Below are 26,593 nucleotides of genomic sequence, written 5' to 3'. Positions count from 1 at the left end.
TATTTCTAAAGATCTGGTCTGGGCGGTTGCGGGGGGGGGGGAGCAAAAATCTCTTCTGTGTACAGAACCAGTAGTGACTAGTTCAGACATTGTCTTCCGGAGACTGCAGGCTGCCCGAAACAATAGGGGTGTGCAGAGTGTCCTGATACATTTCCATTTTTGGACCGCGATAAATCTGAAAACCTAATAGTAACAGCTCTAAAAATGGCCCACGTTAATTATCTATTTGGGAACGGATTTGGTGTTCAGCCATCACACACAATCCCCAACGGCCTCCAGCCTTTCTGCATACCAGAAGATGCATTTAACCCCTCCAAATTGGACAAAGCCTTCGGTTCCCCTCGGAAACTTTCAGACACGACCACAAGCCGGGAATAGGGACCGAGGCAGCGCAATGGAAATGGGCAGCACGGGGGGGAAGGGGAGCCCAAAGTCCTCGTCATACAACGTAAGACACAAACTAGGGACCGATTGCCTTGGGTTTCACATACAACTCAATCCAAATCTCAATTTCATTTTTTTTTAAAATGCAACCCACGCACTCAAAATACAGCACAGAGCCCGCTTTTAGCCGAAATCGCTTTCCATTTTTGGGGGTTTGGTGACACCTGGTGTTCTGGAGAAGATGCTGTGAGGTCCTGCAAGTCCCTTCCCCAGCTTCCCTGGGACAGCCACTCTCAGGTCAGACAGATGCCTGTCTGGGAGCTAATCCTAAATTTGGGGAAGTACCCAAGAAATGCAGGTGTGCAATGAGATTTAGCATCTCAAGTCCCAAGAAAGCGCTGTGGCAGCAGAGTTTGCAGCACACCTGGTCACAAACTCACCGCAAACCTCACGGCACGGACGCATGCTTCCTAACTTCAGGAGTCAGGGGAACTGCAGGGGGAATCTCAGGTCTTATTTATTCTTAAATAGTGCACTTCCTTACAAGGAAAACAAGCCAGCAATGCCATCCAAGCCCAGGAGACCTCTCTGCAGCAGCTGCTTTACCCAAGGCAGCCATGGAGGGTTAGCACCCAAAGCAAAACTGACCTGAAAAGTCAAGCACTCACCAAAGCAACATTCTCATTTATTCAGTTAAATCACATTTTTCCTCAACAAAAAAAAGGAGGAAAAACAACAAGCAAGGAGGCACGTTTCACTCCCGTAAGGAAGGAAAATAAATTATCATGACACCTGAACAAATTCAAACTGCAGGAGTGGGTGGCACCAATGAGATGACACCACAGAGCTGAAGAAAGATCTGTTTGACAGCGCTGTTGTCTGGATCTCTGCCAGGTACAGGGGCCAGTGGGAACAGCAAAAGGTTATCAAAGATAACAAAACAGCCATCACAAAGTGATTAAAATATCCCACCCTGTTCAAATGTCCCTCTTCATACCGAGTAAAACTCAACCTCTACTATTTATCACAAATAGTCCTACTAAAATGTATTTCAAATACAAGAAGAAATCAATTTTCAGCTCACAGCTGGGACTGAAAAGGACGGTTACTGCAAGCTTTGTCCAACCTGTCGTATTTCCAAAAGAAGTCCCAGGAGACTAGATGCCTGAGAAGAGCCCAGCTGAGGAACATGCTCACCTTGGACGCTGTGAAGAGCTCACAGCACTGAGACACCTTTTGGCACGTGATCACACTGCCTTTTGTGCCACAATCTTCCTCTGACGGGCACTGGGAAGATTTGCGTCTGCTAACTAGATCTGAAAACACAGCATGAAATTAAAGCTGCATTTGGTGAAGCTTTTCCTAATTCCAGTGTTTGAATCTCAAGCACTTGATTACTTCATTGAATTATGGCCTGATAAGGAACTTTACTACCTTTTTTTCTTTGTTGTTGCTTTTTAAACCCTTTTCAGAGCACAGTACTCTGCAAAATGCATCCTGCCTCTACGCAAGAGTGTTGGTATCTCACAGAGATTCTTCAGTAAGGATAGTGGCTCCCCCAGGAGTCACAGGCACCAGCTGCCCACGTTCTCAGCCCCAAGCTTTGCTGGACCAGCATTTCCATCTCATCCCAAACCCCTGCCCTGCCCAAATCAGATCAGTTAACTCTCCGCAGGCAAACGCTGCTGGAAACAAAATTCCATAAATAAATCTACCACAAGGATTAAATATTTACAGCACAGTCATGTAAGGAAAACGTTATAACATGAGTTAATAAATAATGACATGGCCACAGTCCCGCAATTCAAGCTGGCGTCCCACACATGCCCAGGGCAGCTGCAGTCCATAAGTACAGAAGAAGGTCATCCCCAGGTCCCATAAAATGAGCCACCGGGGAAGAAGACCAGCCTGTCTAAATAGAGAGCTTTGGCTGGACCTCAGTAATAAAAGGAAAGTTTACAATCTCTGGAAAAGAGGGTTGATAACTTATGAGCAATACCAAGACACAGTGAAGATATGCAGGGGAAAAGTAGAAGGGCCAAAGTTCAAGCAGAACTTAACTTGGCCACCACGGTTAAAGATAACAAGAAGAGGTTCTTTCAGTATATCAACAGTAAAAGGAAGACTAGGGAAAACGTAGGCCCACTGATGAATGAGGTGGGCACCTTGGCGGTGGAAGACACAGAGAAGGTGGAGTTACTGAATGCCTTCTTTGCTTCGGTCTTCACTGCTAGAACTCCCTCATGAATCCCAGACACTAGAGACAAAGGGGGAAGTTCTGGAGAGAGGAAGATTTTTCCTCTGTAGAGGAGGACCAGGTTAGAGACCACTTGGCCAAACTAGACACCCATGAGTCCATGGGCCCAAATGGGATGCACCCGTGAGTGCTGAGAGAGCTGGCAGATGTTATTGCTGGGCCACTGTCCATCATCTTTTAAAGGTCATGGAGAACAGGAGAGGTGCCTAAGGACTGGAGAAAAGCAAACATCACTCCAGTCTACAAAAAGAGCAAGAAAGAGGACCCAGGGAACTACAGGTCGATTAGTCTCACCTCCGTCCCTGGGAAGATAAAGGAGCAACTTGTTCTGAATGTCATCTCCAAACATCTTAAGGAACAGGAAGTTATTGGAAGTGGTCAACATCAACACGGATTTACCAAGGGTAAATCATGCTTGACCAATCTGATAGCCTTCTATGTTATAACTAGAGAACAGCAGATGTCATCTACCCAGGACTTCAACAAGGCTTCTGACGCTGTCTCCCATAACATCCTCATTAGGAAATTAAGGAAGTGTGGGCTAGATGAGGGGGCAGTGAGGTGGATTGAGAACTGGCTGTGTGACAGAACTCAGAGGGTTGTCATTAATGGAGCAGGGTCGAGTTGGAGGCCTGTAACCAGCGGTGTTCCCAGGGGCCAATACTTGGTCCCGTTTTGTTCAACATAGTCATCAGTGACCTGGACAAGGGGACAGAGTGTATCCTCAGCAAGCTGGCTGATGGTACCAAACTGGGAGGGCTGGCTGACACTCCAGAGGGCTGTGCCGCCATCCAGAGTGACCTGGACAGGCTGGAGAGCTGGGCAGAGAACCTCATGAGGTTCAACAAGGGCAAGTGTAGGGTCCTGCACCTGAGGAGGAAGAATGCCAGACACCAGTACAGGTCAGGGGTGGACCTGATAGAAAGCACTTCTGAGGAGAAGGATGTAGGGATCCTGGTGGATAGTAAACTATCCATAAGCCAGCAATGTGCCCTTTTCACCAAGAGGGCCAATGGAATCCTGGGCTGCGTAGGGAGAAGTGTGGCCAGTAGGTCGAGGGAGGTCATTCTCCCCCTCTGGTCTGCACTGGTGAGGTCATAAATGGAATACTGCTTCCAGTTCTGGGGTCCCCAGTTCAAGAGAGACAGGGAACTACTGGAGAGAGTCCAGCATAGGGCAACAAAGATGATTCAAGGATTGGAGCATCTCCCTGATGAGGAAAGGCTGAGAGAGCTGTGGCTCTTTAGCCTGGAGAAGAGAAGGCTGAGGGGAGACCTTCTCTACGCTTACAAGTATCTAAAGGGTGGGATGAATGATGATGGAGCCGAACTCTTTTCAGTGGATCCCAGTGACAGGATGAGGAGCAACAGGCACAAGCTGGAACATGGGAAGTTCCATTCAAATATGAGGAAGAACTTCTTTCCTGTGAGGGTGGCAGAGCCCTGGCAGAGGCTGCCCAGGGAGGGTGTGGAGTCCCCTTCTCTGGAGATCTTCAAGCCCCGCCTGGATGCCGTCCTGAGTGATGTGCTCTGGGCAACCCTGCTTTAGCAAGGGGGTTGGACTAGATGATCTCTAGAGGTCCCTTCCAACTCTGACAATTCCACATTTCCTCTGCTGAGTGTTGGGGATCTTCTGTCCCCAGTCTCCACTGCCCAGCAACACGTAGGCTTTGGGATCCAGGGGACAGCAGGGGCTTGAAGGATCTACCAGGCAGTGAACAGTTCAAGCTGACTGACCTCTTGCTTCACCTCAAAGAGATTAGTGCAATCAAGTCTTCCAAAAAACCCCAAAAGGTCTACAAAACCCCACGTGAAAATAGTCAGTAGTGCATTTCCTCTCACACACAATAGCCACAGTTTTCTTACAAATTGTTTTACTACTTCAGTACTTTAAATTCTCACCGAAATTTACAGTGATCTCAGCCTTTCCTTGTTATCCCAGTATAAATATTCATCATTTTTGGCCAATGATTTGAAATGTCACAAGTCTTGAAATTTCTACCAAGAAACTGAGGCAATTCTGTATGAAAAGGAGCCTGGTATGAAGCAAACTAAAACATATATTAACTTTTTTGGCCTAAAAATCAGAGAGGTATTTCACACAGTTACACACAATTTTCTAACAGCCTGAGTTTGTAGCAGGGTCAATAATTTACAATTTTGTAAATAATTTTACATCCTCTCCTGAAGGATATGCATTCTTTTATAGGAACACCCTGTGGGTGTTGTAATCTTGATTAAAGATAATTAAATACTTCGCTGGCTTTCTGAATGCATGAGCAGATAAAACTTCATCTTCTTGAAGAGTTTTGACGTTTTTACAGCAAGAACACTGCCTTCTCAGGAGCAATTCTTTATAGCCTTTTGCATTTCTTACAATAAAAGCTCACAAAAACCAAACCACCATTCAGTGTTCATACTTGGTTCAGTGCAATGAAGGAAGACTTAATAGTTACAGTTTTTAGTTGTAGGAACTTTGATTTCCTAGATTCTTCAGTGCAATTTTTGAGGGCGGTGGGAGACGGAGAGCAATCCCTAGTCAGGCAAGGGCTCTTCCTTGCTAGTAGAAACACAGTCTTGGGTCTTGGCTTGTCAAATTCTCAGCGAGGCCCTTGGGCACTGGATTGTCCCATAGCCTGCAACGATAGCAAACGTGTCACTGTAGCTGTCTGTGTAACTGTCTGTGTCAGCAGAGTGAGTGAGGAGGCAGCCAAAGTAGTGGGAGAAGCAGCTTTGGGTTTTTGTCAAACTGAGACAGGCACGAGGTGCTGCCATATTTCAGGAACGCAGCAGCAACCTGCTTGCTCTCTTAGGAGAGATATTAAAACTTTGAAAAGTCCACAGGCCACTAGGAGCTCAGAAAGGGGAGGAAGAACCAAGTTACACACAAGCAACCTGGTTTACGTGAGCCACCCTTCTTCATCTGCCTCATTTGGTGGAGTCTGTCCCAAAACTGCCCATAATGGGCTGCTTCTACTGTGCGGAGGAGAGTGGCCCGAGGAATCCAAGGGAGTGCGTGCTGTGCTGTCCCACCAACCTGAACCCAGAGATCCCAAGCTCCAGCCCTGTTTAGGGCCAGAGGCAGCTCAGGTAGGAACAGACACTTGACTGTGGGACCTGTGTTACCAGAAAGTTACCAGAGGTGCCCTGAGAAGAGTGACTTTTCAAATGGGTGAAGGATGAGTGGGTCTCTCCTACAAAAAGTTTCCAGTGCAGTTTGATACACAGGGTTTGGAGAAGCAGTGACAAAGAGTGGGAAAAAACAGGCGTCCAAGTATCTGCAAAATATGGATCCCAGGACAGAGTGGGACAGGGCAGGAATGTATCTCAGAAATGAAACCAGATTTAATGGGAGAAAGAAAACTTACAGGAAAAAATGCAACAAACTTCCTGATGGGGACATTACACCAGCAGGTCTTCATTTTACCCCATTTAAAGCTAGCAAGGTTTTACAGTCCCTTTTTCCCAGGACTTTCTAAGGGGGTGGAGGTGGCCTAGAAAATCCTCAGCTTATTTGGCTTGCATCTGTGTCCCCTGCAATATCCTACTCCATGCCAGCAAACCTGGGACAGCAGGCTGGCATGGGTCACATCTGTCCCAAGACTGGTCACCCTGACTTCCCTGTGCTGAGCAGCCCCAAAGCTCCTTGATACCTGCTCACCTTATGCATTGAATCTCCGGGCACTTGGCAAGTTCCTCCGCTAGCTTTGTGGCCCCATAGACGCCAATGCGATTTTTCTCCAGGCTGTTTTAGAAACAAAGAGTTTTAAAATCCAAAACCAAATCAAGAGTGGAAAACAGCTGAGTAATCACTGGCTCCTCCTCCTGTCCCAGCAAAGCTACATTTTGCACAAGCACAGTAGTGTCATACAACTTACATCAGCCTCATCTTTATGACCGTGGCCCTAATTATGCAAGTGAGTGTGCACTGCTCCCTGTGACCTCCTCCTAGCAACAGGACTGGAGGCAACAGATCTCTTGCCCCTGGAGCATTCTCACAGATCCCACTTGGAGCTTGGTGCCAGAAAACACTAGTAACAAGTCCTCCTACCTCCGACACAACCTTTCTGCTTGTACCTGTAGAACAGCCAGGCTCTACCATGTAGTTTCCCTGCCCAAGACAAACAAGGCTCAGTTCCTGACCCTGTGACCCACAGACTGATATTTTCATACAGCTGAGAGATGGAATCCAAAGAGTCAAGGGGAGGAAAGCTTTGTGAACAGTTCTTGAGCAGAAGATAACGTTCTCTCCCATTTATAGGGCTGGGCTGTGATGCCACCAGGCCACCACACAAGCTAGCCACATGGAAGCCAGCTGCTGGCTGCACTGCAGTTCCAGGAGCTGCATCTGAGCTTCCTGTGAGCCCCTCTGGCCCAACACCCACAATTTGGCCACTGCATCCTGGGGATGGATTGCTTGCCTTGCTGCAGGATTTCACCAAGCAAGGTGCTCTGAGACACTGAAGAGAAGTAAAAGCTTTCAGGAAGCAGCTCACCCGAGGTCATTCAGCGGTATGAAATACCAGTTTGTCTTCCCTGATTCAAACAGGAGGCCTTCACAGACTAGCTTCTGCTTAGCTAGCTACACTGCAAACACCTTAAATGGCAAATGCCTCCCTGTGCTGTGTATCACCCAAGCAAGGCTGGCCCTCGGGGCACGCTGCAAGAATGCCAAGTAAGAATTTGGACTGCAAAAGCCTGTTGGTGGTTCTAACATCTCTCCCCTTTTGGAAGTGTTGTGGCTGAGGGCTCCGACTGAAAAACAAGTCTCCCCGGGGTTGCTCTCAAGGTGTACTCACTCTAACATCTTCAGCTTTTCCATCCCTGGGAGAGCACTGGCCAGCTCTTGGGCTCCTCCATCACCGAGGGCGTTCCAAGACAGTCTGAGACAGACAAGAAACCCCAACCATGAGTCAGTCGATAAACACAAGGGGAACAACAGCAGCGCTGTGATAAAACTTCCTCACACATTAGACTGTTTACAAGATCTTTTCACCCTCTTATAATTGCAGGTAAACACTCCCCTGTTTTACAAGCATAATTTTGAGGAATTTCCTCTGTTTCACCACGTATTTCCATGTATGGTAAGACACCAGGGAATGTCACCACAGAGCCTGAGGACTGTGGTTATCTCCAGAGTCCTGCAGGGCCAGGGAATGAGATGCAAAAATGGCAATGACCACTGAACACACAGCTTTACCCCAGAGCAACTCCTTCTTCTGCTGATGGCATTAAACTACTGCAGCAGCTAAGGCCCTTCTCAGACCTGCTCCTAAAGTTGCCTTTTGGCTCTGAGCTCTTTCACAGGATAGCTCGCAGGGCTCTTGAAAGGCTGGGTTTTTCACTGTTTGATGCATTAGCAAATGAGAAAATTCTGTGGGGCCACCCCACAAGCCATTCAACTTTTCACTTTCAGCTTCCAGTAAACTACTAGCTATACCAGGAAATTTTTAGCAGTGAATTCAGTCAATTAGTAAACTACTAGTAAATTTATCACTAAAAAGTACTTAGTGGTAGGTAGCAGTAAGTATTTAGCAACATCAGAACTGTACAGCATTTGAAAGTAAGAGCAGACATTTAAACAAGAGCGACCAGCATGTTGAAGGGTCTCCCCATCCACTCCCCCACTCACATTATCTCCTCCATGGCAGGGCACTGTCGGAAGCCATGAGAAAGTGATTTTGAAGCATCATCAGTGATTCCACAGAGTTTCAAGCTGAAGCAGCAGGGAGAGAAAACCAAAAAAAGGGGGCATGTTTGGTGTCAGAACGGGTTGGGAATACAGCACACCAGCACCATCCACTGTACTCCCACCCCAGTAACGCTATAACCAGAGCAGCCACGTGGGGCCCTGGCAGCCCTCGGTGCCTGGTACTCACTCAACCTTCCGGAGGTGTTCAAAGCACGGCAGCCCCTTGGACAGTGCATGGATACTTTCTTCCCCAAGGTCATTTTCTGATAAACTGGAAGAACAATGAAGAAGCTTTGAGTGGCTGCAGAAAAAGCAGGTACAGTCAGAGAAAAAGCCACCACCAAAATGTAACTAGGCGAATTTAGCAGTCAATAACTAGTACCCAGAGTAAGTGAGGACAAGCCAGATCCACACATGGCAACTCAGGGCCAATTCTCTGCTTGCTGAAATGGGAATGACAGCCCTGCTCTAACTCACAACTTAAGTCCATTGTGCACTGAACTGCACCCGGAGAGTAAGCTGGAGTTATACCAGTGGCTAAGATGGACAGACCTGCAGCACATCCCGTATCGCATCTCAAACTGGAAATGAGAAGTTATACTGGAGTTAATGGCTGCTGTGACTTAAGAGGAAATGACAGTATGGGAGAGTGGGAAGGAGACACAGCTCTCAGCTTTCCAGCCTTTACCAGAGTGTGCTGCTCTGTTCTCTTCTACCAGCAAACACAAGCCAAGGTGATACCTTCCCGGCTCTACCACATCCCACACCTAAATTACCATCACTCTAATTCAACTCGTTAGTTAAGGATAAGCACACAACAAAGAACGGTGGTATCAAGGATGCAGGAGGAAGAGTTAATTCACATCACTCCATTCTTTCAGTTCCATATTTAGAAATTCTATCGCTTTCCAAGTTACTTCATACAGTAGCTCGACAGTATGTGGCTACACAAATCCTGGCAAACAGCGTGGGCAGACAAGGTTTAACATCTCAAGCGATCTGCACTGCCCTGCAGGCAGCAGTGACCTCCAGAGAGTGTCTCTTCTCATCCTGCAAAGAGTGTTGAGCACAGCTGGAGGGATTGCAGAGTCCCCCTGAGCACAGAAAGAGCCTATGTGACAGGCTCAGGCCTGTGAGCTGAAATGATTCCCACCCAGAGTGACAGCGATCCGCAGGTTTGGCACTATCCCACGTGCACCTGCCATGGCCTACCTTATCTCTTCCAGCAGCCTACATGCCACCAGGGCTCTGGCCACCTCCATCCCGCCTGCTGGCCCAATGTTATTGTTCTGCAAGCTAACAAAAGAAACATAAGTATTGGAGGATTACTTTAGAATAAAGCTGTAACAGAAACTCGTATTTAACTTGCCAGGAAGACAACTACATGTTCTGAACCAGCTCCTAAGTGCTGGTAATAACCTGCCATCCTTGTAGATAGTCTTAATGAAGGGGTCTGGAAAAGAGGGAGGCAACGTGGGGCCAGCAGTGTGGCTAGCAGTCACATGGCTCCTGTTGCTGCCAACGACACTTAGCCCTAAGAACAGGCAAGTTCAGTGGATCTGCTCCTGCTCCTCAAGGAAGGAGCACAGTCAGCCAGGCCTTGCCAAAGCAAAGGCTGCCCAGTACCACCGGGAGCCTGCTCCAGCTCTGTGCTCATGGAATTGGTGTGAGATGGGTGAGGAATAGCCTTAAGAACAGAGAGCAGATGAGAAATCTCATATCTGCGCATTTTCCAACACCTTTCTAGTGAAGGTAAGAACTTATCCAGATGACTGAAGACTCCCACCACTGGGGTTCCTTTTCTTAGTTATCTTCTGATGATATCTTAGACACAGGCTGGAAGACACATCACTAAGCTAAATGAGCCCAGTGAGCTCTTCTAGCTCACCCATTTCTTGCTTTGCTACTATAAAACAGTATGAGAAAGTCTTATGTGTTAGAGCCTTGGAGAGACTTCCATGAAAGGTTTAAAAACATAATACCACTGAGTTCAGGGGGATAAACGACTCAGAGGTGCCTCCACAAAGCAGCGAGGGACCACATTTATGCTTACATTACACCAGAACGAGAGGACAGCCAGAGGCCAACATACTTCACTCAATTTTAAGGGTTATTTTACTGTCTATAGAATGTCTGGTTCATTTCTAAAGTTAACGCTGCAAGAGACGATGCAAGAATAGCTGATGTGACTTTACACAGCACAGTAATTGTGGGGGGTTTCTCAATCCTGAGACATGCCTTCTTTCATGCCTTCTTTTCAACCATGCCACATTTCCCAGGATATCCAGCTTTCCTGGAGCAGAGGCTGACACTTACTGCAGAATCTTGAGGTTGGTCATGTGAGGCAGACAGAGGGCAAGTTTCACTACTGTCCCGTCTCCGAAAGCATTCCTGGACAGTCTGGAAGGAGCAGAAATGGAATGTTACCGGCAGAGCCTCATTCCTCACCCGTGTGTCACCCACACAGTATCCTTGACCCCCATTCCTCACTGACATGTGCACGGGACTATGCTGAAAGGAGCTAATGTCCACTATTCAAAGGAGACTGGGAGTGGGAGGAAAGAACGACCAGGATTTGTAATCCTGCAGCAGGAGTTAAACAGGGAAGTAAAACTGACTTGCACTTCTCAAGAGCACACTGATCTCCTTTCTGACTGAGCTGTCCTGAGCTGAAATTAAACTGAAATTGCACTTTTTAATATGTGCCCTCAGTCCAGTACACTTTAAGCTGAAGGTTACATGAATAACTCCAGCATTTTAAGTGTAACTGTTTCTCATTTGTTCTTTTTTAGATTTTATTTATTTAATACAGCAGAGGCATATACATTCTATAAACTGGTTTGGAATCGAATGACTGATAATACCTCTGGCTGAGTAAAGCCTCTCTCTGTCATTTTCCCTCCATTTTTGCAGGGAAACATAGATTAATGCTGATTTCTCACACAACACAGGCACTGCGCAGCCCATATGCCTGTGACACTGGCAATTAAACCACAGATTCAGTTCCTCCCCACTAATGCAGTGCATATGGTTCATGGGAATCTCCGAGGGACTCCAGTGAACAACCAATCCCCAAACCACTCAGACATTCCTATCCCATGTAGCTCTAAGTTTTTACCCCACTCTCCTAAGAATCAGTGAGAAAACTGATTTTGGGTTTACTGGACCCACACTAGATTTGGTTTCTGTGTCTTGATTTTTGCCCAGCTTCCTGAAGGGACATTGGAAATGACACACTTACAGAAGCTCCTCGATGCGCTGGCAATAGGCAAGAGCTTCCATCAGCTTTTCCCCTCCAGCAGGACTAGGACTGTTCCCTGAAAGGCTAAAATAACCATGAACGACTGTCAGTGACTGAAGAACTAGAATATATCAGCTTAAGATATTTCACTGTTTGCCTCGCTCAATAGGAGGCTTGGGTCACCGCAACAACAGGTTACACGGGGCTGCAGTGGTGTGTCCAGAGACAATGAAGGCTTTCCGGAGGCTCTGGAAAATGGCACAGGGATTTGCAGTGTGGTTTTGTCAAGGTGTGAGTCAGATGGCCACCGCTGTCTCTTGGGGTGACCACATGAGGACATAGCCCTAACCTTCACTCACAGAGTCTCTGGCAGAAGTCACTGCCAGACCCCAGCGTACACAGCGAGGGCAGGGGAGGAAACACCTTCCACTGGTGTGGTAGATCTTGTATCAGGTCTTCAATGATATTGAAAAGCTGGAAGGTGGAACACTGTGTAGGTGAAGGTGGCACAGAGCTTCCTACACAGGCTTCCTACCAACTGCGGCCAGAACTCAAACCGCTCCCAACAAAACAAAGGGACTCACTTGATTCTTTTCAGGTTTTGCATTTCCAGCAGGACAGCAGCCAGACTTATCAGGCCTGGATCTCCAATCTTGTTGTGGCTTAAACTTTAAAGAAGAGAAGAAAGGCTGCGTGTGTTATAAAGGAAAATGTTAAGCATCAGGCAAAGTATGAGATCTTATTTAATGTCTCCCATCTGCTGGATGACACCTCTGACCTTGGCAGCAGAATCAAAGAACTGCTTGTCTCAACTATCTCATGGAAGACTAACAGCTGTTAATTAGGTTTTTAAAAAAAAAAATTGCAAAGAGCAATCAAAATCACTGGATCTTGTTAATGGATGGGAAATTACTTCAGCCAGAATACCGAGACAGGAAACAGCTGGTTATTATTTTCCAAACCACTACGGTGGAGAATGGACAGAATATGGCTAGAAAGAGGGGCAGGAAAGCAGAGCAAGCCTAAGGCTAGCTCTACATTGAGATCTTTTCAGAGCAGGTAAGTGCTGGGTCCAAGGCTCTCCCAGGAGAGAAGGGGGCCTCTGGCCCTCTCCTGGATCCCAGGGATTTCAGAGAAGATTTAAATCCAGAGAAGATTTAAATCCAGAGGCTGTTTAATCCACATTCTATGTGATTGCAGAGTGGGGTTAAACGTAATTCTCCTCATCAATCAGTTTCTGATTTCCTCTAGCCCAAGGTACCTCATAAAAGAGCATTTTGCAACCTCTCTGTCTTTGCTACACCACCACGTAAAAGCACATCTGGGTCTCTCCAAATGCTGGCACTAATGGTCACTTCTCTGCTGTGAGAGACTGTAAGAAAGGAGAAACTTACTTGATTTCCTCGATGTAGTGCATATTCCTCAAGGCTTCTGCGAGTCTGCAGCAGCCGTCGTTACAAATACTGTTATGGTTCAAGCTGGAAACAACATCCCCAGGAAAAGGGACATTAATGTGGTGTTATTCAATACCACACGCCAGGCTGGAGGGGAGCTGCAGCCACATACTTACACAAGCCTTTTCAGAGATGGCATTTCACGAAGTCCCAGCACAAGCTTAGGGACTGCAGTGCTGCCAAGCTTCATGTGGCCCAGGCTAAAAGAGGAAATAACACAGGAACAAGTAACTACCCATAAGGCAGCTGTGTGAGCTCAGAGCAAAGGAGAGCAGAACAAGGGTGGAAGAAGCGGGAGTGTACTCTAGACCCTGTGAATAGTTTTAAATTTTATTCTCTAGTGCAATTCTACCGGATGAGTTTGGATCCTAATAAAATTCCAAGAGAATCCCAAATCTCTGGAGCAAGAACCCAGCCCCTCGTGGAGCAAGGTGCCATTGTGACCAGAAGATGGCAATGCTCTCACAACAACGACACACGGTCGGGTGGCACTTCTGAACAGCTGGATGTGGGTGCCTGGGAAAGCCAGCTCTGTGTGCAGACCCCACATCATCCTCCAGGAGTGAAAGGTTGTCTGGGATGGCTGCATGGGGAACACGGCCTCCCATGCAGTGGGAAACCTCCCACTACAAGATCCATGCAAAAAACAGCTACCAAAACACTTCTATTTCTTCACTAGACATTCCCTGCCACAGACAGAGATCTCTGTCTCTCTCACTCATTGTTTACTGCAAATAAAAAGGAATTGTTGTTCTTTCCTATCTGAAGTCCTCCAGCCCTCAGGAAAACCACAGCTGTCCACAGCACAGGCAGAAGAGAGGCTGCAGTTTAACTAAAGCTTCTAGAAAGACCTGGACAGCCTGGTAACAACGTACTCACTTGAGCTCTTCAATGGCCTGGCAATTCTGCAAGCCCATGAGCAAATAATCGATTCCAGTTGGGGTAATACTGCTAGAGGTCAGCCTGCAAAACAGCAAGGGTCAAAGAAGAAGGTCAGGTCTCCGCAGGAAGAGAAAGAGGAGTTTACTGCACAGGCAGGCAAACTGCCCCATCCCAAACCCCAGCCGGCTATGACATCAGGCACCAGTAAGTTTGGAGAGGTTTCCACACCTCCCCTGTACAGGACTACAAGGAGTAGGCAGTTCAGAGATGTTCACATGATGCACATGTACCAAACAGCACAGTACCTGTATTGGTTTGCCTGGGCAAACCAATCCCCAACATTTCCCTGGACAGAGATGTCTGCCTCTCACAGGCAGTTGAAGAAGGCTATGAAAAGGACTGAACGCTATTTATACCAAAAAAAAAAAAAAAAGCTTTTACACAGGAGGATAGTATAAAATTGTAAACAAGAGCCAAAGTCTCAGTCTCAAATTGCTTTCATTTCAAAAAAGCGGAAGAGGAAAACACTTCAAAACAAGCACATCGTGCCCCTATAACCACCTTCAGCATGAACCTCAGAGAGCTGTTGAGTTCACAACCTAGACATGGCTCAGGAAAGATTACAGGGCTCATGGCCATATTCCAGGCAGACTGTTTCAGAGAGGATCAGGGTGAGGCACAGGGTTACACAAGTGATAAAGACGTGGAAAAGTCCTCATCTGGGGACATACCCAAACTTCTTCAGTTCTGGAAGAGGCAGCAAGATCCTCACCAGCATTTCTGCTTCATCATTGTGGAGCTCAACCTGAGACCATCTGCAAGGACAGAACAACAGATATGGACTATGCCCGCTGATGATGCAAGGTCTGTACCAAGCTGGTACTAAAGCTCACCAGTGCTGGGATATTGAAGAAGTGTCATGACACTGACACTTGACAAGGTCCCATGGAAGTTTCCAGCCACAATAAGAGCGTACAGGTTGTCTGGGCACAGGGGAGATTTAGATGTTTTCAAAGGATACCCCAGAAAGCCACTAAGTCTATGGGTATTTTCTGTTTTCAAAGAATCATAGAATGGTTTAGGTTGGAAGGGATCTTAAAGATCATCTAGTTGAGCAGGGACGCCTGCCACCACACCAGGTTGCTCCAAGTCCCTTCCAAGCTGGCCTTGAACCCCTCCAGGGATGGGGCAGCCACAGCTTCTCTGGGCAACCTGGGCCAGGCTCTCACCACCCTCACACCAAACAAGTTCTTCCCCACCTCTCATCTCAATCTCCCCTCTTCCAGTTTGCAGCCATTACCTCTCGTCCTATCTCTACATGCCCTTGTAGAAAGTCCCTCTCCAGCTTTATTATCGCCACGTCAGATACTGGAAAGCTGCTCTAAGGTCTCCCCAGAGCCTTCTCCAGGATGAACACCCTCAGCTCTCTCAGCCTGGCCTCACAGCAGAGGGGTTCCAGCCCTCGAAGCATCTTTCCATATTCTCAATCCAAACACTCTAAGAGAGAGACCCAGGGCCTATGGACTGGGACCTTGCACTGGCCTCTCCCCTGCCCTCCTGTGTGCTCTCCTGCACACACAAGGACAAACTGCCCTTCCCCCCCCAAAAAATAATCCTCTACAATGCCTGTCAACTCACCTCAGTTCTTGAAGCTGAGCGCATTTTTCTTGAACCCTTTGGTAGAAGCAAGCTGCCTTGATTTCTGGCTTATACAGATTCAATCTGCAGGATACAAACATACAACGGAACTGTCAGTGATGATCAGCACATGCCCACTGCAGCATCTGGTGTCCCTCAGGACCAGGCTAGGGAACAAAGTGCCCTCCCTGAGCTCTCCTGCTATGTCCCATCTACACCACAGTCCAGTGCAGAGAAACACAGCCCTTCCCCAGCTGCAGAAGATGGCAGCTGCCTCCTCCTTCAGCTACACAAAGGGGGAAAGACACTAATGCTGTTCCTGCTCTACACATTCATGCAAAAGCCAGCGTGTCTTAAGAGTCTTCAAAGTGCTCATGTCTCCTGAGTGCTCCTGGTCCTGTAGGGACAGTAGGCAGAATTTTTTTACCTTGTGAAGGAGGGTGGCCTGAAAGACACAGACGTGTGAATAATGTTCCTTCTGTGTGAGTGGCACAGAGGCACTCCGAGACCAAACCCATGGAGACCAGAACCTCAGACACGCTGAAGATATTTCTCAGCCCACGGAAAGTTTCAGAACAAGCAGAAAATAATGACAAATAGCCTCTTCCTCACCTGCAGGTGACCGATTCCACCTTCTCCAGGCAGCGTGGGAAACTTACGCCTAATTGGAAGAGGGGTTTATCTTTACACATCCTGGAAAGGTAGAGATTAGAGAACATCATGAGCTTGTGAACTCTTGAGGGAGAGCAAATGCTGTTTTCCAGAAGAAAAATCAGGAGGAGTGGATAGTACAGGACTATGCTGGTGCATGAATGCTAACCACCCATCTCTGAAGAGGTTTAAAGTATTTAAACTAGTTCCAAAGCCACCCTAATCTGGGCAATCTTTCTCCCAAGAGAGACGAGGAACATGGTCTCCTTTCCACTACACCTACTAAGGTGTGCGACCACAAACTTTCTATACGCCTTTCTACCCACCAGACATTTGGAGCAAACTTGTTTCAAGTTGGTTAATGGACAAATGCACTGGAGACAGAGAATAGAGAACAGAAGAGCAAGTTAAAGTGCTGGCTTCAATCCCATTTCCTTAAAAGCATCAGGCGAAAAGAAGATATCTAAAAGATACTAGAACTGGAGGTGCTACTTACGTGATCTCAGTAATGTTTCCACAGGCCTGGACAGCCAGCTCAAGGAGATTTGTGACACTTTCTTTACACACCCATGGCTCTTCTATGCTGCAAAGCAGAATATAAGCAGCTCTGCTTTATCCACAGGCATGGATCCATCTCTGCCTCCGGCAGCCGAGTGCTCAGCACTTCAATACACACAGAAAGGCTGCTTTGCTCATCAGAGCAATGTCTATGTAGGAAACCGGGTGCAAACAGAGAAGCAGCTTGGCTTCCCTGCTGAGAACACAAACACTAACTTCCCTCCTGCCTGCCCACCGCTGACAGCAGCGAGAGGGAGCCCGGTCCTGTATCACAAAGTGAAGAACTCATTACGCAGGTGAATTGCGGGATGCTCTGGCAAGGACACGGTATGTGTTCACCAGAATTAGCAACATTCTTTGTAAGGCAGGTAGAGGTCTAGAGACACAGCTTTACGTGATGCTTAGTAGGAATCAAGGAGATAAAGCTGAAATACCAATAACTTAGTCACCCATGGGAATTTCTCAGGCCAACGTGAGCTATCTTTGGAAGAAGGACAATTTGCTTTTGTTTTTGATGAAAGGAGATCTTAAATGACCAGACCAGCCTCAGATCAGTATCTAAAACAGCACAGTGACACAATACCTTATTTTCAGAGGACCCAGATTTTTCCTCAGTGAATGCAAAAGTCTCTCCACAGCTTGGAGTGTCATGTTGTTATTCGAAGATCTAGAATCAAAGATCATTGTAATAAACAGCTTACAAAGAAGCCCAGCCAAATGGGTCCAAGCAGGCAGTAACTCACATGTACTCTGTCAGACCAGTGCACTTTTCCAGGAGCAAGCACAACTTTTCCAAGTGCTCTGGCTGAAAGTTGCACTCTGCGAGTCTGAAAGGATGCAAAAGAGAAGAGTTTTAGTGCCTTACAAAAGTTCAGGCTTTCTGATGAAGAGATCTCAGGCATCACAACCTTTCCCCACAGAGAAAGAAGGATGACACCAAAACCTTAAATGTCTTCCGGGGCTTCCAATAAAGATTGCAGTACACTTCAAAAACATCTGTTGAGATGTTCTGATACAGCACATGTGTACGTTAATGGTGCTGCTTTTGTGACAGGGCCTCCTACAGGTTCCTAGGTGAGGAATGGTCAGTGGGGAAGCAGTGAGAGAAAGAGATGTGGGATTCCCTGTAATGTGAGAAAACTCTTCTCAGAAAGTCAACCCAAGGAAAGTTATCATCTACTACTGCAAAATATCACTGGGCCAAAACCTAGGGGGAATAAGAGGTTTTGTCTGCCTTGTCCCTAGAAAAGGGTGCCACCTTTGTCAAAGAAATCACAAAAAATATTTGTACCATTACCTCAAAATCTTTCTTGGGTCACCTCTGCTTGTCAACCTGATTTTCAAAGTTGCTTTGGAGCACAAACTGCACAGAGAAGACAAGTGAGTGTAAGATTTGACAGGAAAATGACTATTTTTCCCAGCACTCAGAATTTAACAACACATCAAACTGCACAAAGCAACAGAGCATAGCAGGGACAGAGGTACCTGGCCCAGCTCACTTCTCCCTACAATAAACCACATCAGAGAAATGCTTCAGTATGTTTTTGCTAATGCTAAATTGGCATAAGGCAGCACTGGTGGCTGGAGAAGCAATCCTGACCTGCCCTGCTCTCTAAAGTCACAAATCCAAGTAAAGAACACTGGAAATGGCTTTCAACAGACTCACTCTGAAACCTCAACATACTGAAGTGAATTCAGGACCACATTTTTAGAGAGCAAATGCTGACTCCTGCCCTGAAGGGTTTTTTTTCCAGATGCATATGTGAAAACAGTTAGTACAGCTGAATACCTGTGTCTTTATACACAAAAATGACTTTGCCTTGTGGAACATCTGTTCTGCAAGCTTCCTCCTTGGCAGCTTCCCACCCAGTAGAAACAGACATAAACAAAAGCTTTGCATGGACTTATACATAAAGGTAGTTGAAAATGTGACCCTCATCATTATTACCTGAAGATCACAAACTTTAGGATAATTAAGAGGAAAACAAGCAGGGGAGAGTCAAGAATTAGTAGGGAGAAACACGTACCTTACTTGAACTTCAGTGGTATTTCCAGATGTGGCAAAAGCATTTAAGAGATGCAGAACTCCATCCTTAGAAATCCTATTATCACTGAGGCTGGACAGAAAAAAAGGAAGGTTTTTCAGGTGCTAAGACTCAGGCTCAGGAGGTCCTCAGAATTGTCCCCAGGCTCCTCAGCCACAGAGGCAAAACTCAAGTTGCCACCGAAGGCAGAACAGTTTGTGGGGTGCTGGGCCCCTCCGGCTGTGCTAAATGCACCAAACCACCCCAAGACACAGCAACGACAACGTGGGTGACACAGCCACCTTCCAGGCCACCTCTTGCATTCCAGTGGCAACTGACTGCTGGAGCAGTTGCTTCCCCACCAGAAAGGGGAGGGGAGAGGCTGGTGTCAGCCCACAGCACCTATGGTCCTTGAGTTATTCAAAGAGGACAACACACAGAGAAAAGCCATGAACTGAAAACTCAGGGGACTGGGTTAACTTCTGTCACACTACTCTGGGGCTTGTTATCTCCTGCTGACACTAATAGAGAGACTTGAACTTATATTTTGGATCACCCTGGCCTGGAGGTCTTGAGTTGTGCTCATGGCTCACTCAGACCATACCTCCTAAGGCTGGAGTGAGCAAAGAAGCAGGACTTCAGGAGGGATCACGTGAAGCCCTTTCTGCCAGGGCACCCCACATTCACCGTATGTGTTCTTACTTGAGGTTACAGGTAATGGGCACTCGATGCAAGTGGTCCAAGAGGCACCTCAGGCCTTCATCTCCCAGCTGATTCCTGGAGAGACTGAAAGGCAGAAGAACAAGGTGGACGACCAAAACGCAGCCTTTTAAGCAGCAAAGCTTCTCTGAGAAGCTTTGAAGGAAAAAGCCAAATTTCTTGGACTTAAATCCCAGCTCAGCCATTAAAGTTCTGTCTAAAACAAACTGCTGCTCTACAAAACTGCCTCATTCATAAGCTCCAGAGCCAGCTCAGATGAAGAGGTCTGAACACAAGCTCAGAGCAGAGCAAGAAATGCCTCAGAACAGCCACAGAGTGAAAAACCCAAGTAAGCTGTCCCACCAGCTCCAGCCCTCTTAAAATATATATATACACAGAAGCTTTATGGTTACTAATCAATTTTGTTTCTAATAGTCTGAACAAGCACACACACACAGAGACAAGCTGGAAAAGCCAGGCGATGCCAACCCATGCCAATCCAACTCTCCCCCAGTGACTCCTGTTCAAGGTCATGGCAACAACCCCACTTACTCCACCTCTGCTGGCCACCCACACTCCTCCAGGGCTCTGCAGAGCTCCTCTGTCTGCCCCTGATCGATGGCACAGTCCACCACCCTGCAGAGGAGACAGCAAGAGAGTTAAAACACGGTCAGGCACCAGGCTCAGCTTGAGCAGAGAGACCTGCCCATCAGCCAGTCTCTGTGCAACATTCACCAAGATGAATGCCCTTAGATGAACCAGTATTCGATAGTTCTCGTAACTAAGTTGTCTTAGTAATGACAAACCCCACGTTCTCAGTGGGAAACAGATCTTTTTCACATTTTTTGCCATCTCCTTGGTGCTGAACTGGAGACATGTTATAGTCTTCTTTACACCCAGGAACCACTGGTCCCAGAGAGGCTGCAGACACGTATCACATACCCATCACACTGATGCTCATATAGAGATTATCACCCAGAATTTGAGGCACACGTTTGGAAAATGTTTTAGCTGAGGCTCAAGTCACTTGTGCAACAGAATTTGGTGCCACTCAAGATTATCATGGGCAGCCCAGTGGGCAAGAAAGGTAGAGGCCTCTGCCATCACAATGAATCTCAAATGGTACTGAGTTACACTTAGGCAGCTGAATTGAGCCCCAAAGCTCCAGCTACTAGCCCAAGCTCCTTGACTAGCAGCCCATGAGCTCTTTATACAAGAGGAAATTTGTCTACCTGCAATAGTGTTTCAAACCTAATGAAAACCAGTGAATTATAATTAAATGTCATATACCAGTACCTGCAGGATGTCTTTTGGCTTCGTGTGCTTGCTCCTAAATGCAAAAAGGCATTTTCACGTGACCTGAACAAATACAAAAGACAGTCCTTCAGCATCACTCTTCAAAGATTACAAGCTTTGTAGTCCCTTTAAAGCTGAGCTGCTGGGCTTCAAACATTCTGAGTGTCTTACCGGACTTCCACCAGCCTGATCCGCTCACAGAGATTGATCGACTTGATAAGTAAGACAGTGCAATATGGAGAAAACGTGTTGTTCCTAATACTGAAAAGGAGGAGAAAGAAAGAACAATGAAGTCACTCCTCAAGAAGAAAGGTTCTGATACATATATTCCAATTTTCCCATTGTTTACTTTGAGATGCAAAAGGCTGGGTCCACCCCATTTAACTCAAGATCAGTGAACAAGGATCTAAGGTTTTGAGCTTTGGCACCCAGAGTTCCTTTAACTGAAGAAGAATCTCCTCTAGTGTCCTAGAGCATGGGGAGCATGCTCTAGGGAGCATGGACCAAGGGTTTACACTGATCAACTCTTCTTCAGGGCTACTGGGTTAGAGACACCCCAGACTGGAAGCAGCTTCCTGACTGAGCAAATTCAGTCTCTCAAGACACTGCAGCTCCTTCATGCTACAACATCTCACAAAATATGGCCAAGCTCCTTCTGGGCTTTTTGCCCCCATGGTGTGGGTGCCCCAGCCTCTGACAGCACCTCTCTAGCCTAAATTTCCTGCCTAAATGGCTGATACGCCACCAAGAAACACTTCTGGTGTCGAGTGTGGAAGGATGGCAGCTCCCTACAGAGGTAGAGCTGTGAGATGCTGACCATGCACATGGGTGGTGTGCTGTAGTCACCAAGTGTCAACCAACAACCTACAACTGTCATGGATGCTGGAAGTCATGTTCCATGGGATCTGCTAAGTGAGGAGTATATAGGTTGCTGTGCCTCCAGTGGGTACTTCTCCTGTCCTTTTTCTTCTCCTCTATGTATCATTAAATAAAAAAGGTTCAGTGCTGCTTTGGTTCTTACAAACAAGACAGGGTTGGGTATGAAACAGTTTCTGCATTTTCTTTGCCTAGGTAGTTAATCTGCAACACCTGATCAGTGCTCCTAAGATATGTTGTGGTGTTAGCACTTTCCAAACCAATGATTCACAGCAGCAATCAAAGCAGGGACCCCAACCATTACCTCAGCAGTGTCAGATGACAGAGGTGTGGCAGGAAGCTCAGTAACCTCTCAATGCTCTGATCACTCAATGAATTTCCAGACAGACTGTAAAACATGGAAGGAAACAAATTCCAAGAGACACTAGGACAATCTGTAAGTATTTCTATAAAATCTACATGGACATGCACACACACGTGCATGGGGCTGTTAAAGGCAAGATCTGAAAAAGGATGTGTCCAGAAATACCCTGAAAGGTGGGTGAGATTTAGTCGTGACCGTCCACATTCTATAGCCAATTAACATACAAATTTTAAGAGCCTTACTTTTCCATTACTGCAAGTTTATAAAATGATATGACTGACATATTTCCTGCATGCAATACAGATATTATGTTATTTTTATTTGTCATGACTCCATTTCTGTTGTGAGCAACATTCTTCTAATTTTCTTAGTGCCCAGCTCCTGTCTGGAGCGAGTAGCTCTTTAGAAATTTGGTTTATGGCTTTGTGGGCCAGGTGCTCTTGCCCTGGCCTCACTGCAAGCCAGGCTCTGGAGGAGCAGATGCAAATACTTGTGTATAGCCATATGATTGAGGAGGACTATGAGAACATATACTTGTTCTGGGGAGTCACACACAGACATCATAGACTTAGGAGAGGCCAAACTCTGAAGCAGAGAGGGCAGTGGAGGGCACGCGTTTATCTAAGTATCTGGGTCAAACTTTGTGGGGGTTTCTGGGAGGCTGTGGTGAGATGAGAGACAATTTACACCAGCTGCTGACCTGAACACCAACTCTGTATCTGTGGGCTGGAGAGACAGACAGACAGACCGACCAGACAGACAGCGAGGGAGGGAGTGCACAACACTTACTCAATTTCCTTCAGCTGAGGACATTGAATCAGTATCTGGCACAGCCTGGTCACATCCTCAGGACTCACTGGGCAGTCCCTGAGACTGAAGCAAACAAAGCACACAGGAGCTAAACATTTCCCATGGCCACGGTACAGCAATGATCTCTTCATGTCCCAGAGCCTCACATCTTAGGATGAGATCCATAGCAACCCTCTCGCTTCCACAACATAAATTTGCTACCCACAGTCTAGGGCTGAGATGTCAAAACCTGTGACAACCAGAGGATTTCACAGGCTCTGAGTTGATTCAAGAGAGCCTGTCCACCAAAATTCTGTGTTGTTTTGGATGTTGCCTCCCTAGAGCCACATCACTGGCACTTAAATTGTCTCAGGAGACTGGACAGCATCTTTCCCCGCTCAGCACTGTCTCAGCTCTCCCAGAGCAGGGTTAGGAATGGTGCCTCCTATGTCCTTCTCCAAGAAGAAAATCACAGACACCCTCCTGGGTGACAAACTGGCAGGTCTCCATGGGACAAATGTAGTAGCCAGCCAGATCTGTATCTCATTTTTTATGGGTAGAAGCTTCCTCTGCAGGAAAGCAAGATAATCCTCTTGAGTCTAGCCATGTAAAAGACGCAGTATTTACTTTCCCATATAGGCCTGTAGCAGTGGACATCCCAAGTCTATCCCAAGAGGGTGTATTATTCACCCAGCCACCTCTGCCATATCGCTGTGTCCCTCCAGTGACCACAAAATACAGATACCTGTTGGCCTGGGTTGGTGCCAGCTGGCCCAACCTCTTTAAGACTTTGCCAAATTACACCAGTCACGCCCTTCTCCCTTGTAACCAAGTGCTATTTGGGGGACTGGCCTCCCTGATCAGTTTCAGCAGGAAGAGAAATATATTAGAGGTGGACCTTTTCCAGAGATGTCTCACGTGGAAGCGGTCATAAAGGGCAGAGGAAAGCAGGGCACCGGACAGCTCTCTGAGAAGATACCGCTTGAGGGGATGGGTCTGTTCCTCACATTATGCTACAGATACAGACCCCCCCAGCCATCCTCCCCACTACACTCCTGGGTGACAGAAGGAAGGAAGCTGGGGCTGCCATACCAAAAGCTCCGTCCTTTTGCTTCATGCTTGGGATGCGCCAGGGAACTACTTCTCCATCTACTGGTACTTCTGGCCCTGGGGAAAGAAGGTTTACCCCATGAGCTGCGCTCTTGTTATTGCCCCCATGTAGCTGACTCCCCACACTGCAGCTGGGGAAGAGGGTGAGATGGTGGCAGTGGTCTCACACTCCAGTCTGCCTTTTCCCACTACCTGTCAGAACTAGGTTCCTGTCATCCCCAGAAGAAAAAGAACCTTATCATCCCTCTTCCAGAATCTAGAGAGTTCTGCAGCCAGTCAGCACTTTGGGTAGCTCTGACAGGCTCCACACCTGCCGTCTCCTCCATACCCTCAAGCCACTGTCATTCAGCCACGAAACATCTCACCCCGCTTCCACCACCCTGACTGGAGTTTGGAGCCAAATGGCTCTTTAATCAACACACTTCAGGGACTCACACATCACCATCTCTATAAGATGTCATAAGGAGGAGTCTGAAAGGCTTAAACAGACAAACGAATATGATTTTACCTGATTCTTTCCCAAAAGGTTAGATGAACCACCTGTGTGTGTCCTAAGCTGTAACCAGAAAAGACCATAATTAGGATGGAGTTTGAAGACACATGCTCCTGTATCACTCCTCAAAAAACAGAGTGTGAGGTCTTAAACAGCAAAAACAAATAGGAAAAGTACTCCTGGCCATACCTCAGATTCATTGTTTGAATGTGTTCCAATGAAGATAAGGATTGAACTAAGAAAAACACAGAGTTCAGGGAGATGTGGTTGTCATTCAGCCTACAGGAAGAAGAGATGAAATCAGCTGCTGCAAGTAAAACTGCTAGCAATTAATGCTGTGTCACCCAGTAATAGCGATCCTCGTCCAACACTCTCAGAGACTGCTTCTTTCCCACCTGTGTTTCCAACTAGTTCTGTAAACACAACTCACCCCAGTATTTTTTAAATTCGTCCCTCACTTTTAGAGTTCAGAGAATGACAGAACAATTGAGGCTGGAACACACCTCTGGAGATGATGCAGTCAAACTCTCCTGCTCAGAGCAGAGTTAGACTAGAGCAGACTGCTCAGGACACTGTCCAGATGGGATTTTAATATCTCCAAAAATGGAGAATCTAAAATCCCTCTGGGCAACCTCTTCTAGTGCTGGACCATCCTCAGCACGTAAGTTTTTTCTTAGGGTTAAATGGAATTCCTTTATTTCAAAACACCAATGCAAAGCAAAACCAACTCTTTGGCTGTAAGCGCTGTTGTGGCAGTACAAAACCCTCACTAACTAAGATCATGCTCAGGACTATTAAGTCTATCACAGCGTCTAGTGTGACTGTGGGCAGTTTTCTTGATGCTGGTGAAAAAGCCCAGATAACCAAAGCGTGTTTCATTGCACTGATATGAAGAGAAGCTGCAGACTGTCAGTACCTGGAACAGTCTTGGCTTGAGAACAGTTCAATTAATCAAAAAGGAACAATAAATATCTCTTTCAATAAAGGAAAATAGTGCTATACTCCTTAAGCCACAGTGCTGTACGATGCACTTGCAACGGGAGTGCCAGGTAAAATATGCAGGTAAACATAAGCCATCACTGCGGCTGAATTCAGACTCCACTGGTGAAGCTGGAGCCCCCCAGCATTTATTTTCCAAAGGTGCCCAACCCCAGGAGAGGAAGGGCTGCTCTCCCTCCTGATGAGGAACCGGGAGAACAAAAATTCAGCAGCCTGGTAAAGATCTCATCCTGTTTTAGAAAGCAGGTGCCACACCTGCACACAAGACCACCTGTCTCATCCATGGAGAACTGAGTACACCACCTCCTGGGCACCAAGCTCAATAGAGCTGCAAGTGGAGTCAATCTGGTCTAGACTAGAGCACAGTGGATCTACCCTCAACAGACACAGAATGTAATTGCACTTGGTCCTGAAAAGCCCTTTCCAAATGTGGACTGTGCTCTCACAACACCCACAAAACCCCATCCATGAGTAAGAAGCAGAAGGTACTCAGGTACTCACTTGAGAGATCTTAACATTTTCAAATCCGGGAGGAACTGAAACAGCTGCAAAAGTCCCTCGTCTCCCAAATAATTATTTGATAGGCTAGGATTTAGAAAAAAAAGGCATTTCATTTTCATAGAAAAAAAAAACAAAAACAGACACAATCAGCTCTTTGTAACAAGAGCTCTGAAAGCAGAACACAAGCACCCTAATGAAAACCACACATGCACTGCCCCTCTCTATTAATGCCTCCAGGGAGACCAAGGACTGGAATTAACGTAAGAGACAAAAACCTAGCTCAGGGCTCATCCTTTTCTCATGTCCACCCAGTGATGCCCCTGGACTGACAGTACTTTTTAATGCAGTTACCAGGGACCAGAAGTCCACAGCTCTGAGAAATTATCAACCTGGTCAAATCCAAAAGAGGAGCCACAGGTTAGTCATGGAGGGTATCAGGCCCAGCTATTACATAGGCCATGGCCTATGTAAAAACCAGGGCCATGTGAGAACAAGGGCCATGACTGCTTAAGAAGAGCAAAGGCTAAAAGAACAGCCAGCCCTTGGGTGGCGGTACATACGACTAAACACCTTTGTGCTGGTCCTGGTTTGCTCCTCAAACCCTAGATGTGAGCGTGTGTGCTGGCTCCTTCTGTCAGGGCTGGATCTGCTCACCTCTTAGTGTTAGCAAACAGGATGACTCCCCG

At 46.9% G+C, this 26,593-nt stretch overlaps 1 protein-coding gene across 1 annotated transcript in view; it reads right to left on the bottom strand.

Annotated features, from left to right (window-relative positions):
- Nucleotides 1-4,202: 4,202 nt before the first annotated feature.
- NLRC5 (NLR family, CARD domain containing 5) overlaps nt 4,203-26,593 on the bottom strand; it is a 48,954-nt gene continuing 26,563 nt past the window's right edge. Inside the window, exons 20-49 of the mRNA XM_014947005.1 lie at nt 25,908-25,991; nt 24,597-24,686; nt 24,423-24,470; nt 23,897-23,971; nt 22,805-22,888; nt 21,956-22,039; nt 20,947-21,036; nt 20,776-20,838; nt 20,032-20,115; nt 19,483-19,566; nt 18,784-18,873; nt 18,054-18,119; nt 17,500-17,583; nt 17,340-17,423; nt 16,695-16,781; nt 16,160-16,240; nt 15,548-15,631; nt 14,641-14,724; nt 13,907-13,990; nt 13,144-13,227; nt 12,968-13,051; nt 12,158-12,241; nt 11,574-11,657; nt 10,649-10,732; nt 9,545-9,628; nt 8,520-8,603; nt 8,273-8,356; nt 7,440-7,523; nt 6,302-6,385; nt 4,203-5,276 (exon numbers count right to left, since the gene is read on the bottom strand). Coding sequence (XP_014802491.1) covers nt 5,201-5,276; nt 6,302-6,385; nt 7,440-7,523; nt 8,273-8,356; nt 8,520-8,603; nt 9,545-9,628; nt 10,649-10,732; nt 11,574-11,657; nt 12,158-12,241; nt 12,968-13,051; nt 13,144-13,227; nt 13,907-13,990; nt 14,641-14,724; nt 15,548-15,631; nt 16,160-16,240; nt 16,695-16,781; nt 17,340-17,423; nt 17,500-17,583; nt 18,054-18,119; nt 18,784-18,873; nt 19,483-19,566; nt 20,032-20,115; nt 20,776-20,838; nt 20,947-21,036; nt 21,956-22,039; nt 22,805-22,888; nt 23,897-23,971; nt 24,423-24,470; nt 24,597-24,686; nt 25,908-25,991 — 2,446 coding nt within the window. The 3' untranslated portion in view covers nt 4,203-5,200. The remainder of the gene's footprint in view (nt 5,277-6,301; nt 6,386-7,439; nt 7,524-8,272; nt 8,357-8,519; nt 8,604-9,544; nt 9,629-10,648; nt 10,733-11,573; nt 11,658-12,157; nt 12,242-12,967; nt 13,052-13,143; nt 13,228-13,906; nt 13,991-14,640; nt 14,725-15,547; nt 15,632-16,159; nt 16,241-16,694; nt 16,782-17,339; nt 17,424-17,499; nt 17,584-18,053; nt 18,120-18,783; nt 18,874-19,482; nt 19,567-20,031; nt 20,116-20,775; nt 20,839-20,946; nt 21,037-21,955; nt 22,040-22,804; nt 22,889-23,896; nt 23,972-24,422; nt 24,471-24,596; nt 24,687-25,907; nt 25,992-26,593) is intronic.

Source organism: Calidris pugnax, unplaced genomic scaffold (genome assembly GCF_001431845.1).
Source record: "Calidris pugnax isolate Ruff unplaced genomic scaffold, ASM143184v1 scaffold30, whole genome shotgun sequence".
NCBI classification, from domain to species: domain Eukaryota; kingdom Metazoa; phylum Chordata; class Aves; order Charadriiformes; family Scolopacidae; genus Calidris; species Calidris pugnax.
The sequence above is the reverse complement of the archived record's forward strand: the minus strand, read 5'-3'. Positions and strand labels throughout refer to the sequence as shown.